The sequence below is a fragment of the Amblyomma mixtum genome, chromosome 9, assembly GCF_055824585.1.
Source record: "Amblyomma mixtum isolate Tamu chromosome 9, ASM5582458v1, whole genome shotgun sequence".
In the NCBI taxonomy this organism is placed as follows: domain Eukaryota; kingdom Metazoa; phylum Arthropoda; class Arachnida; order Ixodida; family Ixodidae; genus Amblyomma; species Amblyomma mixtum.
Window position 1 is genome coordinate 77814080 of NC_143020.1, and position 15337 is coordinate 77829416.

Sequence of the window (15337 nt, forward strand, 5' to 3'; positions counted from 1 at the left end):
CACCCAGATATGCGAGACGGATACATTTCCTTTCCTCAAAAACCAATTTACCAACGAGCAAGGCGTACAACCGAACGGGCGATGGCGTTCTATGGACTCCCTGGCAGCAATGCAAGACACTGTCGCATTACACTCTTAGAGGCGAAGCTTAACATCTTAACAAAACATCAGTAACGCAAGCAGCAACACCACGCTTAAGGCTTTCGCCTCACCGCACTTTAGGTCAACAATGTGTACCCCTGCATTTTTTAGCCAATCGCCTGAGGCCACATTGGATGAAGACGAATTTTTTATTGCGCAAGGGCATTTGTGACCAAAGAGCGTCATGCACAAGGTTTCTTCTGCTCAAGCTGGGGTGAAAGAGCCATTTTCCAAGCATTTCACCGTAAGAAGCCGAGCACTTAGCACGACAAAGCTTGTATCCATTGTTTCACCCGTGGGCCCCGGCAGCATTGTGGATCAAACCCCGCACCAACGGCATAAGAGGCAGAATCTCAAATGATTACGCCACCTATTCGATTCATCACGTTTATTTAGGTTAGAGGCTAGGCTTTTGTGCTTTTATGAGCAGTAGTTAAATAAGGTGCTAGTTGTAAGAAGTGAGACCTGTGCAGTTAGATTGCGTTTTGTGAATTTCGGAGGCTTCCGTCCTCGATAGTAGATTTTCGATGAGATATTGGCATATTCATAAGCCTGCCCTATCGAAGTTACATTTCCTAAGACTGGTACCTTGAGAGGATTTTTGAATTTAATGCTGTACAGTGCTTTACGGTGAGCTTCAAGTAAGACCACGAAATCCACTCTCCTTACTTTGGCTATGGCAGTTAGAAGGATGAGGGGGAGGGGGGTCACATAAGCTTGGCTGCGCCGTACGCGCCGGCGGTGTCTTGCCTTTTCGTGACGCTTACAGGCGGCGAGCGCGTCCACAGTGAAATGTATGCAACCGATCCCCTCCGGTGTGCTAAGTTTGCAGCGCGTATAGTTGCACCCGACGTTTAACGTAATTAGCAGCGCCCGCCTCGACTACCTGTACTGTTTTATTTTCTGCCTGCGAGCTTATAACAAACTCGCCGCAGCAGAAGACGACGATGATGAAGTTATATAACAGCAAAACGCATAGGTAGATTCGTGTACTATGAGTCCCGAATGAAACACTCAAACAGCGCCTAAGAACAACTGAAAATATTTTAGTGCGAAGCACTGCTCCAGACGTATCAACCCAGAGCAATAATCTTGTCAGCTTATCAGGTTTTGTGCTCTCGGAATAAGCCGGGTACGCTCGAGTTTAGTTAGTTCGGAGGAGCATCGCGCAAGCTGCAGCCAATCAGAGAAAGCTCAGATAAGTTTGAAATAGCGTCTCGTCAGCTATAACCAATGGCAGGAGAGCGTAGCGCCACCTAGCTAACATAAGACTGATAAGATTGTAGCACCATATTAATCTGCCCAACGGATTGTGAGCAAACTGACCGCCATGGCAAGTGGCAGTTAAATTCATGATTGGTCGTAAGAGGTTGCTCCCGAAGAGCAACATGGGTTGCTTATTCTCTACCGGTGGCTTTGATAAAAGCCACCTGCCAGTGCGGTGGCGCATCGTTTAACCGCTTCGCTAGTGCGTTGGCAGTGGCATCAGAACTCTCCACGATCTACGAATGGTAAAAGTGCGGAGTGACTAGTTTTTCATATCTTGGTATTAACCCTCTAAATCTTTCGTGTCATATCCTTAAGGCTGAGCTTACGTGTCCCCTGCATAGAATATTAAGCAGACGCTTTCGCACGTCTACTTGGTTTAATTGCGTTAAATCTATACCACTTTTTCCTTACTGCTTTCGGCGACAGCATACAGCCGGTGTGGCTTATGTTTGTATGCATGAGCCAGCGAAGTGTATGGCTGTGAATTTCTTCCATTTAAGGAAATATATCCCTGTGCCGTAGAAAAATACACCATGCGTTAAATTCAATTCAATTCAGTTTATTGCTTTCCATGGAAAGAGGAGCTGAGGCAAAAGGCTGACTTGCCTGACGAAGGCCTCAGCACCCATACACGGTTGGCGATGCAGTGGCAGAAGTAAAACGATTGAAAAAATCTTACTTGTAATACAAGCTAGGAAAAAACATGACGCATATGCAGGTTGTAACACAATAATGCACAAAAAAAATTTGCAACACACACTTTTCTATATAAAGTTCACAGAGGAAGAGCAGGAAACACAGCCAAGATTTACTGATCAGAATACATAATCATCAAACAAAGTAGCATGATTCACAGAATACACACAGTAACTGTAAGGAAATCTTGAGTGAAGTATTATAGAAATTGAATGTTACTGCTTATTAAGTAATGTTTAAGGTTCTTATTCGACCAAGATGCGGAAGAATTGAATTCAAGAGGTGGCGGTAAATTATTTATGGTGGTAGGAACTTGGTAGCGTAGTGTCTGTGTACCGTAATAGGACCCGATTTTAGGAACCAGTTTTCTTTGCTTTCGGAAGTGGTACGTTGTGGAGGAATTGTCAGAAATGGAAGCGTACAGTCGGTTTTTGTGAATATATTGGAACAGTCGGAAGAAGTATATCTGATCTGCCTTCAGAATGCCGTGTTTGATCAATAGTGGCACTGATGGCAGGTTTTGTAGTCGGCCGTGATATCCTTCAATTGCTCTCAGTGCTTTCTTTTGCATGTGAATGAATTTTTCGGAATTACAGGAAGTTGTAGTACCCCAGACGAGGATGCAGTAACAGATTTTAGAGTAAAAAAGTGCATTATATATAGATATCGTTAGCCACGTAGGTATGATGCCAGCCAGTCGGAACATGCGTTCCGTTATTACATGGACCCAATAATCATAGTAATTTTAGCCGCATAGCATAAAAGATGAATTTAGAATATTGAATTACAATAATAAATATATATATTGTTACAGAAAAACGTTTCAGCTTCGTGGATTTCTGCGTAAGAAATTTAGGACGCTTAGTAAAATAGAGTGCAAACCAGGTCTGTAGAGTGTGATTTAAGCCTATTCTACTCATAAAACGAAGAAAAGTACTCAGCCTCACAGCTTTGGCCCATGAAGCCGCGAGAAGTCGGCCGGGACTGCGCTAATCAATACCATCCGCATTAAAACTGAATTTTTTTCCAGAGAATTTATCACAACATTTATGGCTTGCAAGAGAAAGTGTCGTGGTGTATTCCGTAAGTGCTACAAGTTCCGCTTTCCCAGCATCCTCTTCCATTTTGAAAGCTCCGCTTCTAATAAAATTGTCGCGTGGAGTGGAACACGGCTACGCGGCTGAAGAACAACAAGCACATTAAAACCAGCTTTCTTTCGACGAAGAGGTAGCGAAAAGGTTTTCAAGATTGTTTTATACCTGCTCAAAGCCGTGATCTTCCAGGGCCGTCTTCAATTTTATGTTTACAAATTTAATAATGTGACTGGCCGAGCACTCCACAAGGGAAGGCGTTAGAAGACGAAGCATATTTACGAAAAATTGTTGAAATTTTATTAAAAAATAGTTGTAAGGAGTTTGTACGTGTAAAACTGCGGCAACAATTTATTGTTCTGTAACCCGTTTGTGCGCCGTCCATTTGCTAACCAGTTCCTAGGCCAAATGGGCCGCCACCACAAGGACTAGAAGTGAGCGAAATTGACCACATAAATCAGTGGTCACACTAACTAAATAGGTAAAAGAGATAAGTTAAGGAATACAGCTATCGATATCAATTGTTCGTCCCCTCTCCATTTGCTGGGGGAGTGGCGTAGGCAGTTGAGAAAGCAGACCAACAAAAGCAACCACGTTTTTCAAGAACACGCGAAAAATTCAGTTTATTTTTCATTCATTCAAACTTTTCACACACATCTGTTCTCATTAGCAGCTCTTAATATTCAACGTTTTGGCATCCGGTGGAACGGCCAGCGTCCTAGGAATCTACTGCGCTCGTCAGAGGTGTCCTTTCTCTGTGAAAAAAAAGGAAAACACAATTATTTCGCTAGAAGCCTACTGGATTTCCTGCAGTGAGATCACATGAATATAAGCCAAACCTTCTATGAGAGTGATTCTACGATTATGAGAGAAGAGGTCGGCCAAACCTTTTGGTTAACTAAAATATTCCAGCTTTGTCTTGTAGGGCAATAATGCAAACAGGTAACGCAGATTCCTGCCTTTGCTGTTTAGAAGCACAAGAAGCACATTTACTGCAATGCTTAAGATTCGTCGTTTTATATTTTTTTGCAGCTTGCCTTCTGCAAAGGACACGTAGCCGACACTCTCGGGTTGTATATTTAGGTAAAGATAATGACAGTTCTGAAACTCCAGTTTAAGCATGGACATTCCTGCGCATTATGAGCAAGATGCGGAAAATGTCGTCGGACACATCTTACCTTGGTAGCTAACGAAAAAAGAAACGAAGAGGCATAGTAAAACAACCACATCTTTTTTGAAGTTAGAGCCAGTTTCAGAAAACCATGAAGGGCAGAAACTATAATGCTTTGAGGAAATTTAACGACAGGTTGAACGTTCCTCCTCGTGTGCAACTCTACAAAAAAAAACTGTATGCGGTTTAGCATGGCTAAGCACGAAATACTGTGCGAAAGCATGTTTTTGCAGGTGTACACCACTGCCATCTGTCGTTGGTGCTATGGTCCAAGCGCGCTATCCATCTCGGGCAGACCGAGTCGCCCCGGAGTTGTCACTGTCGAACCCGCGTCCTTCCAGTGAGCAGCCGAGCGCCATAACCATTGTGCCACCCAGGCGGCACACACTCACCTTATAGTACTTAAGTAAAATCAAATAAACAATATTATTTTGCTGTTGTAGGGTGCAACATTTTATTGCAAAATTGCAGGCTTTGAACGTGGAAATCAGCCCTATTGAGAACATTTTAGAATAGGCATCGAGACCGCAAACACTGAACTTCAAATAAACGCTTTCGATAGCGCGTTAAGCTGGCCTTGACGCATTGCACTCCCTTAAAACGGTGTCCCTGCGCGCGATATCATCGCGGGAATCAAGTAAAAATATTCTATGCAATAAATTATAAAAACCATGTCTGTATTTATTTCAAGCGTTGCTATTTCATCGACGTCCAAGGCGGTAAAGACAAGTTGAAGAGCTTTCAAATCCTGTTTTTTTTTTCACGTTGAATACACCGAACCATCCTGCCAATTCTTTAATTTTGAAAACAGCTCGCTTTTCGTGGTTTTTCACTTCACCATTTAAACATGTGCACTAAAACTAAGAATAACAAAGTTTTGTTGGTTAATATTCCTTTTGTCGCACTAAAACACAAACACAAAGTCTGCCCTGCTGTAAAATCAACCTGCGGGGATTGCATTGAAGTGTCCTTAATAACTTTTAAATGAAAAACCTCTACTGACAGTGCTGCTTCGCGGTTACGACTCAATCAGCCATATAATAAGAGTTGGTGATTGAACTCACCCTGTCCTGATTTTGTACTTCTTGTACAGGAAGAAGGCAGCGATAAGGAGGAGAAAGATGATGGGGATGAGCACTGCCAGGACAATTGTTGCTGTAGAAGCACCTGCTTGTGAGGGCGCTGTAAACAAGAAAAAATATTTTGAAAACAGTGGTCAAAGACACCCGTTTACACCGGACTATTCGCACTCGCAAAGAAACTCCTACGTAGAAAATACCTTAAGTTTAATGGTTCTTACTGTGGTCGTTGCAAGAAGCGTGTATTCACTCTGTGGAGCAGAAACCGTCTTGTAATTCAAAATCAATGTATTTGATACAATAGCTGTTTGTTTTAGCCATGTGAACATATATTTGAAGCATCTAAATACTAGCCTTCAAATGCTGTGAGTTTTTATGTCCATCCTCCTGTGTGAACCTATTTCGAGCTTTCAAACTTTTTACTGGGCGTTAAAACGGCGTTCGTCGAGGGTCGCACTATAGCATAGACTTAGTGAAGTACCTCAAACAACAACACCGATTATCATTTTTCCTACATTTCATAGACGCTCTTATGAAAAGTTGTTGTATAGTTTTTTTCTCACAGGCCAGGACATTATAGTACCATCCAGTGACTGAAACTCAAAGTCAGAAGCGAAGGGCAGCGTATTAAGCCACTGGAAATTTTGGAAAATTCAAAACCTGATCAATAATGAAGATTTTGCAACCGTAACTACAATATTTAAAGCAGGCGTTCTCAAAATGCCTAATTTATTGACAGCCATTATTACTGTGCGGTCTACGACGCAGTAGGAACGTTCCGTCATCGTACCCAAAAACAATCAGAACAGTAGATTGGTACCTGTGTTCGTGTTTTTCCTATATAAAGTTCTCGGTACGCATAGCCTTACAACTGACTAGTCATTAAGCAGAGAAGCGACATGATGCGGAAACCTTTGCATGATGACGAAATTCTTACAAAATTCAAGATTTGGTTTTTCCACTATAGTAGGATACAACTTAAGTCTGCAGTGAAGCTCAGCCCGCATTCAGCCTCCGCGCACAGAATTCCTCCACAACAAAAACGTAGTTCGCTGCTTAAACGTTTCATGTTACCTAAACGAGGAGCTTATCACAAGAAAAAAAATTATGAGCTCTAGGATTTTGATACTCGGATTGTATGATGAAGTCAAGCATTAAAAAGCTGATTTCGTTTACTGTTGCAACTGGCCAGCGGAGTAATACAAGACGCCGCGGACCGCAGCCCAGTGTTAGCAACTGTTGTTTTTTCAAGTTGCATCCTACTTTAGCCTAAGCTTGGCCGATGTGAAAGCTAAATTTATAGTGAATTTTTCGGCGCGTTTCTCAACAAGATATTTAAAATTTCGGCTGGCAATTCAGTGCCATGCTTGGTTTTCAAAATTAGAGTTGTGTTTAGCTTGAGAGCTGTCGGTGGCCGCTCGGTTATACCTCTTACGCTCGCGATGTGGGAGAGAAGCGATGAACAGTCCATCAACAGTAAAGTTATTTCTCTCGTTTTTGAGCTGGTCATGATACTAGCTCCTGGGGTCATTTTTATCCGCTGGATTTCAATCACCAACAGGTGATATAGCACCTTCTACCAAACTACTTATAGTTTCACATGGTACTAACTGTCTGCTTGAGTCGACGCCTGGAGAGTCACAGCAGGGCCATGCTTGATGACCGATTCCACTTCGTTGAAGGCGTAGACGGACACCTCGTAGTTTGTTCCAGGAACCAAACCAGTAGCGTTGTAGGACAATTCCGTGGTTATAGCGTTTGTCCGGCTCCCGCCGTGACTGAAGGTCAAATTGTATCCACTCAGTGGTCCGTTGAGGACCTTTGGCTTTTGCCATTGCACCAGCATCCAGTGCATGCCAGCAGATGGCGCCTTGAAATCCTGTGGCTCTGAGGGTTCTGGAATCAAAGAACAGCCGCGCTCACTTCTGACATGGCTAGGCAGAGGGGGAAGTTGCGGCTTGATGAATGCCCCAGTCACATGCTGTCCACGCTTTCGTGACATTAACTGATTTCTCAGTATCATCATATTACAACGCTGATTGAACTCTGCAGCGCCTTCGTAGAACACATAAGCGTTTCGCTTTATTTTCTGAGGAAATTATTTGATGAGTAACGAGCTTTTCTAACCCCAGGCAACAAGAAAGACACAGAAGCAAAGTGGTGAGCCTGTAACTACTCTTTTTTATTTTTAATGTCCTTTCTCTTGCTTAGCTCCGATGTATGCTTACGAACCTCCAGTGAATGTTTCCTGAATATTCTTTCAGTATTTTCAGAAAAGTTTTATAGTGATGCGTTGCTATTGACCTAAAGTTGTAATGGTTTGCTTTTCAACCAGGAAATAGTTGTTAGAATTGCTATGAGGTCGGAGGGTTCTCACAATTAGCACCTCTAAATTCCGAGTCGGGCCTTTCGATTTATTACGCACAAACCTCTCTACACTGTGCTGGTTTTGAAAAGTACGCATTCCTGAAAACAGCCGCCTAAGCGTTTACACCTCAAAAAAATTTTATACAGGCTTTAAGTGGAGGTCTCCTTTACCGCTCAGTCATGATTTGCTAAGCATGCTATATTTCGTCTTACCTCCAAAGTCAGTCCTGAAAGCGAAGTGCCTGTCCTGCCCACAATGGGTTTTGTTCGTACACGAGGAGACATTAACTTCGTAGTTTGTCCATGCACTCAAATGCTCGATGGTGACATTCCGTGCTGTCGTTTCGAACGGAGCTTGACCGGTGACCATCACTTCAAAGCCGGTAATGTTGAACCTGGGGTCTTCCGGCTCCTCCCAGTACAGAAGAACGCTGTTCTCCTTGACATCTTCGACCTTTGGACGTGGAGGCATAGGACCTATAATAAAGAAGCATGAACACAAAATCGTGTTAGATTTTGTGTACAGGGTAGAGAGTTTGCCGTAATTCTTTTTCCTCTCTGCTTCATTTCCATAGCCTTTTTTGTGCTGTGATCTCTCCGGTTTGGTTTGGTTTATTGAGGTTTAACGTCTTAAAGCGACTCAGGCTATGAGGGACGCCGTAGTGAAGGGCTCCGTTCTTGTTCATTTAGACTAATTTACATACTCTAGAACTGTATAGATGCGTAGGAATGCGTTTATACATGCGGAAAAAGCCACTGCTATGAAGGACTTAATTTGAATTGTTGCTGTGTACTCGCTTGCTATTCACATCAGTGAAGGGAGATTTTCCTAAACGACAGCAGTGCTACTTTCTTGTGTGTTCCAGGCATAGGCATGTTATCAGCCGTAAACAGTAACGCAGAACGAAGAGAGACCACCAGCTTGATGAGATTAACTTAAGTTCATGTCTCATGTTTAGGATGCCATTCCCTTTATGGTAAGCTCCGCCTTTAATCATGTGCAGATTGATGCTCTGCATGCATAAACCTCGTGTATACTTGTTTTGCCTGTCGACGAACGTAGAGTGGGGTAAGTGAGAAAGGAAATTATATTTTTGTTCAGACGCACCTCATGACATACACTCACCTTTTCCAAAGGTTTCGAATGCGAGTTCAGATTCAGAACCGTAGAGTGTTGCATTGGTGGTGTTATCGTAGTTGAACGCTGCTATAGACACGTTGAACAGATGAAACTCAGATTCCAGATCCACTGTGGTATCGGTTTTGTTTGGGGGAATATTAACCAGCTTCATTTCGTGTTTGTCCTCGTCGGAGATTCGTAGGCTGTAGCCATCTAGGGGTCCATTGCGGTGTTCAGGCGCTTCCCAGGTGAAGTGAGCCTTAACATCGTTTTTAATGGCGTAACTAAAGTTTCGTACCACCGAAGGCGCTGAAAAAGGAATGAAGAAAGCGCGTCAGACATGGGGGTAAGAACAACAATTAATGCAACTGAACAATTAATGTAATTGAACTGCTGCATGCCTTGCTTAAAGGTCACATAATGCTTCTCACAGCTCTAGAATCGCTTTACATTTTGAGTGTGTCAGGCGCGTGCGAAAGACTTATGCATGAACTCTTTAATCTCTACGTGTGCGTGCCTGTCAGAGTCTAGTGCGCACAATGGCGTCGATACTTTGCTTTTGAAAAGGGAGGAGATGTATTGGTTTGTTGCAAGGTGTTTTCGAAAAGAGCTCTTACGGGATATGGTACAATAACAACATAACGAGACTGCGACAAGATACGGTATGCTCTGTTCAGTTCAACCTGATAATGCTGCGTGCGTGCTATGAGGAACATGGCAGTGGATTGTTTCGGATTATTTTCAACACGTTAGTGTCATTTACCATGCACTGGCATCTCCATCAGCACCTTCAAAATGCGGCCGCCACGGTGGGAGTGTAGACAGAACTTTTTTATGAAATAAAAACTTATACTCTAACAAAATCCGTCACCACGGCCTTGACATTTCAAACACAGGAGCACAGAGACCTGACGGTGTTTATTCTCTATAGGAGGGTACACATTCTGTCCTCTAATCTTGAATATTATTCACGGCTGATAATCTGCTAGGGTCCCGCATGACTGGTCTCAATGAAGTCTGCGTTTAAAATCAGTACGTAAAATGTACACGGTGACCTTAGGACAGTGCAATGCCGGCAAGCTTGCAGATTACAGGATGAGATTCTGTATATTTTGGAGAAATAAACTTTAGAGCAGTGAAGGAAGCTACTTGAGGGAGAACAATGAATTAATGAGCACATGCGCAGGCACAAATCGGGCGCTTCATCAAAAAGCGTATTTTAGTTCGAGGTGCCTATCAAATCTTCTCACCGGCCTTCTAGTGGTCTATATACTACGAGGCGAGCATCCGCAGCACAAGATCGTGCTTTTACTTCAGTGCTTTGCATTGCTAGCCGTAGGAACAGGTTGCTAGAGTTTAGTATACGAAGCGCTGCGGGTCAGCCTTTTTGGCGTAGTTGAGATGGAAGGTGACGCAAACACTCCCATGCTTTTCAACGTCCCGTCCGCAAAGACGGAAAGGTGAAAGTAATAGCAGCGTCGTTGCCGTGCTGATAACAACTTGGTCACCTCGAACTCCACCGTGCCACGATAACCACTTGGTTGCCTCGGACTGCACCGCGCCGCGATAAGAGGCACGACTACAAGAGCGCGGGCGAAGTGCAATCCTCAAAGAAATGGAAAGGCGGCTAGCTCGGGCTACAGTAGCTTTGCTGTCAGCTCACAGGAAACAGATGGGAAATGGCTGCCTCGAAGAAAAGAAACCATTTATGGGGCGTTTTGAGATTTCAAGTTTTTTTAAAGTTTATGAAGTCGAACCCTTTTTAGATTGTAACAATTTTTATTAGGAAGTTGGAAAGTATTGTGATTTACTCCATCCTGCGTGAAGTGGCCCCAAAAAGAATGCCTAAGGTTCATTCTAGCACTATGTGTCATGTTTTAAACACTTGTTCACGTTGCATGCTTTTGACTGATTTATTGGGGTTTAGCGTCTCAAAGCAACTCAGGCTATGAGAGACGCCTCGTTGCATGCTACGAATATAAAAAGAAAAAGAAAGAACGATAAATCGCAATTTGGTATGCATTTTTTACACTAGATGTAGAAAGAGAACAATGCGAGGTAAGGTATGAAACAAAGTAAGAAAATTAAAGAAAAATAATAAAAAACTGATTAAATTTGGAGGTTGCGCGGAGAGCATTATGTACAAGCACGAGGTTAGTAAGAAAGTGAAAGAACCATTTGCTCTCGAAAACTAACTTAATTCTCCTTCAAGACACAGAAATCATGCCGGGAGGCGCTGCCCTAGTCTGCTCTTTAGCAAGGTGGTCCACGGGGTAAACAAAAAATAAATTAAATGTCACATAAAACGCACTGACATGTTAACTACACGCAACAGCCCAAGATACATTTACGCCTACAAGGAAGGTTTTTGGAAGAGTATTATATTGAATACTGTATCTGCGAATATATCAAGGTCCTCTAATTAATTCAGCTAGGTTGTAGATCAACAAGCCTGCCTTACCAGCAACATCGGTAGTCCTGACCGCGAAAAATGGCTCGCCACAGAAAGTATCACGGCAGTTTTTCATGGAAACGTTGTAGGGGGTCCAGGGGTCCAAATCTGTCACGTTGTGAGTCACAGTTCCGTTCACGCTCTCGCCGCAAGCTTCGATACGTCCGAACGATTCCTCGTAAAGATCTTCACGGCGAACTTCAACCTCACATTTGGTAGCATTGGGATCTGCTAACCACCTGAAAGTGAAGCTGGTAGCCGTGGATGCCACAAGTGTTACGTCCTTCGGAGCATCTGTAAAAAGGGCGAGTGCAGTCAGGAACTGCAAGGATTGAATGCGCAATGTTTGGAGCTGCGAAATTAATATTTTCGCATCGACAAGGGGTAGAGTCGGACACAGAGTAAAGTCTCAAGTAGCCATCGAATAATGAAAAATATCGGGAATAAAGAGGTAGGGATATACGTCTTATCACAAACTCACTTTCGCATTTCAAGGTAAGATATACGTCTTATTCAGCTCTTAAACTTTGCTTGATGCGCTGGAAAGAGTGCTTATTGTATGTATTTATTGATAGCCTGGATTACTCAAGAAAACTTTGGGCAGAATAACACAAGACGGAAGGGAGAAACACGTACACACACACGAGCGCAAAGTTTTCTTGAATATGTCGCTACACCAACTGGCCCAACATTCTGCTCTATTAAGCCTGGATTACCTTCACAAAAAATTGAGCAGGGGGATCTTAATGCAATGGCACTTGCTTGAAGGTATAAGTCGACGTAAGAAACACCTACTAACAAAAACAAACAACTTAGTTGTATGCAGCGAACTTGATCTCGAAAGGGGGCTATAATTGGTTAGAGTGGCTTTCTCTGCTTAATAGGGATACGGCGCTATTAGGGGTTTGGATTTGTTTTCATATGGCGAATGAGAGCACTAAAGTGATGATGATGATATAATTTTATGCCAAAAGGGCATCTGTGGCCACATAGCGCCATGTCACTAGGTTGTTTCTTCTACTCAAGGTGGAGTCAACTATCCATTCCCCAACTATTTCACCTTAAAAAGAGCACTTGGCAGGAGATAGCTTGTACCCATCGCTTAACCAGCGGGTACCCGGAAGCACTGGGGATCGAACCCGGCACCTGCCGCATGCGAGGCGAACGCTAGAATATAACTTTTGGCTTGGCTAGATGGGGCTTTGTTTTCTTGGGGAAAAATTAGCGCAACCCGAAAACGTTCACAACTCAGACAAACAGGACACCTTAAAGTTTTGATGGTGCACTAATTTTTACCCATGAAATGCGGCGCAACATTTCAAATTAATAGTTCCTTATTACACGTCCCGATTCAGAAAATCTCATTGACAAATTCTAGCTCTAGTTTATTTTTCATTCCACTTACCTATGCCGTCAGTTGTGACGTCAAAGCTTTCCGGCGCTCCGTAAACATGGCGGCCGGCTGTGTCCTTGTTGAACGCACGCACAGAACAGTTGAATGTTGCTCTTAACTCGTGCAGAGTGAAAGACACTTGGTTTGATTTCTTGCTCCCGGTAATGTCTTCGGACTGGTTATAATGCGTAGCGGAATCATAGCACTGGACAGTGTAGCCGGAAGGTTGTTTTTGGTCTTCGGGGGCGTCCCAGCTGGCTTCAAGTAGCGTACCATTAATAATACCGCCCTTAAGATTCTGAACTTTTCCCGGAGCTGAAATAAACCGAAAAAATTGTCTGTTTACGAGGAATCGTTACAGCAGTGAATTATACTTTCGAAGTACTTTCAGAGTTATACCTGAATGTGAAATTACAACATTGTAGACTTGTAAACCTCTTCTCGAATAAATTGTGAACCTGCGTCTATTTTCATGATTTTCGCCGAAAAAGGAACCGTTTAGTAACAGATGATAGCTATTGTTTTACTGCGTATTTTTAGTCGTAAGTACACCTGACGACGCTTAAACCAAGGTCACAAAAAAGATAGCAAGAAGTTGCGTTAAAATGAAGTTTTTATCTTGTCCCAAAGTAATGGTTCATGTAGATGCAATGAGTGCTGTAAATACTAATAGAGCTTCAAGAGCATGAAACCAGCCCAGATATGTCTTAGTTCGAGGCGAGCTGCGACTGAGGATAGCTACGCCAAACAACTGTGGCGTCCGGGTCGGAACTCATACATGGGGGAGAATATATTACTCGCTACGAAGCGTAGAATGCTACGTTAACCGTTAATGTGCGAGTCAAATTATTAATTTGTATTCAACTATGCACACTTAGTGCTCAGTAGCACTCTGCCGGGTACCGCCGCAAAGAGGAGAGAGCGACTGGCAAAATTACATCGTTGGACTGCAATCCACGTACTCGGTGCCGGAGGACACCGGAAGACAAAGCACACCGCTTGCACTGTCTTCTCTACATTTAGGCGGATATGAGTCCTTGCGCTGATAACAATGATTTGCGAGTGCTGCCGCGCGATTTGGGTAGCTATCCGGCTTTTCGATGGTTTACAGAGTTTTCACCAAGCAGGGGCGCCTCGTAGTGAAATGAGAAAATTGACAGACGAACATAAAAATCAGTCACAACCTCGCCTGTTAAAACTGTAGGTGTTGAGAGATAATATACACTAAATTTGCACCTGAAATTTCGTAACAGTTAGCATGTATACTTCAGAAAGTGGTAGGTGCACTCCGCCTTTTTCTCGAGGCAAGCACCTTCGCTTAAAAAATGATATGCTTTTAACAACTAGCTCAATTTGTCCTGAGGTTGGATCATTGCCATTGAAACGGGACATGTCTTGGCTTCATCGCTTGTGTTGTGTGTTCCGTCTCTCCTTTCTTTGCACTTTTCCTAAATGGACGACGTTCCTTTCCTAGGTGCGAATTATTTTTGCATTTTCCTAGAACAAGCTATCTTATGTGCATCTTCATTATCTGCCTGGCGCTGGAAGTAAATTGGATATCGAATAGTGTACATCAAGCTAAAATCTTTTCTTTTTATTTGACCGACAAGCCTGAAATACCGAACTATCTCAAAGGCTTGTCTAACAGGTTTCATGTGTGCACTTTGTCTAGCAGAAATTTCAAAACGAGTGCCAAGATTGAGGCTTTACAAGAGAAAAAAATTCAGATCAGCAGTCGAAATATGTATTTTCATAACGCGTCATGCTAAAGCTAAAAAAAACATAATGATGAGCAGCTAATTACATTTGCTTGCTTTGATGATTTAAGTAGAGGTCAATACAAGGAAACCTTGTTTCCAGCACCTTCGTGTCACGCTCACGCGTGTTTCAACGCGGCGCGAGTCAAAGGAAGATCGCTGAGGCGCGCTCACTTTTTGAGCTCTCCTATAGTACTGCACCGCCTGCCTTCTTTTTATCTCCCTTGTAATCCACGTTTCTCAATTATTGAATGAAGGCAGCAACACCTTTTCAAGCTTTTATAATCTATATTTTGATATTTCATTTGTTGTAGCAGTGGCAGAGTTTGTATTATTTCTCCTCTCCAACTTCGCGCATTAAAGTCTCTAGACATGTAAAAATAAGAGACAACAAAGCTTTGCAGTGCAACTAACAACAGGATACACTGGCAATGAAAAAAAGGAGAGCCTAAATTATTACACTATGATCGTCAAACTCTTAGGCTCCCCCAAGCTGGAGTACATTTCTAATAACGGAGTAACTAGTCACTGTCATGCGCAGAAGTGCAGGCATACGGCTATAAAGAAAGGCTACACACCTTCCATAGAAATTACGTGGTTCAAGAAAAATTTGGTTAACCGGGACGGCTAGTATATGGCAGGGCGACAGCCTGAAAGAGGAACAGTGTTGGTCAAATGTTTAGGAGAACCCCGCAATGATAATTAGGTTAGGAGTAGGTTAGCGGTCGTCCCGGGTTCGAACCGCGAACAGGACAATTTTTTCTGTTGCTACAAAATTTCTAAGCAAGCTGAATAGCTGTC

The 15337-nt window shown here is 43.0% G+C and overlaps 1 protein-coding gene across 2 annotated transcripts in view; it reads right to left on the reverse strand.

Annotated features, from left to right (window-relative positions):
• Nucleotides 1-3788: 3788 nt before the first annotated feature.
• LOC149329803 (fibronectin-like) overlaps nt 3789-15337 on the reverse strand; it is a 42070-nt gene continuing 30521 nt past the window's right edge. For both annotated transcript variants that reach the window (XM_089560470.1, XM_089560469.1), the window contains 7 exons: nt 12792-13094; nt 11396-11680; nt 8941-9243; nt 8028-8291; nt 7059-7343; nt 5433-5550; nt 3789-3952 (listed from right to left, as the gene is read on the reverse strand). In XM_089560470.1, the coding sequence (XP_089416596.1) occupies nt 3916-3952; nt 5433-5550; nt 7059-7343; nt 8028-8291; nt 8941-9243; nt 11396-11680; nt 12792-13094 (1595 nt within the window). In that variant the 3' untranslated portion in view covers nt 3789-3915. The remainder of the gene's footprint in view (nt 3953-5432; nt 5551-7058; nt 7344-8027; nt 8292-8940; nt 9244-11395; nt 11681-12791; nt 13095-15337) is intronic.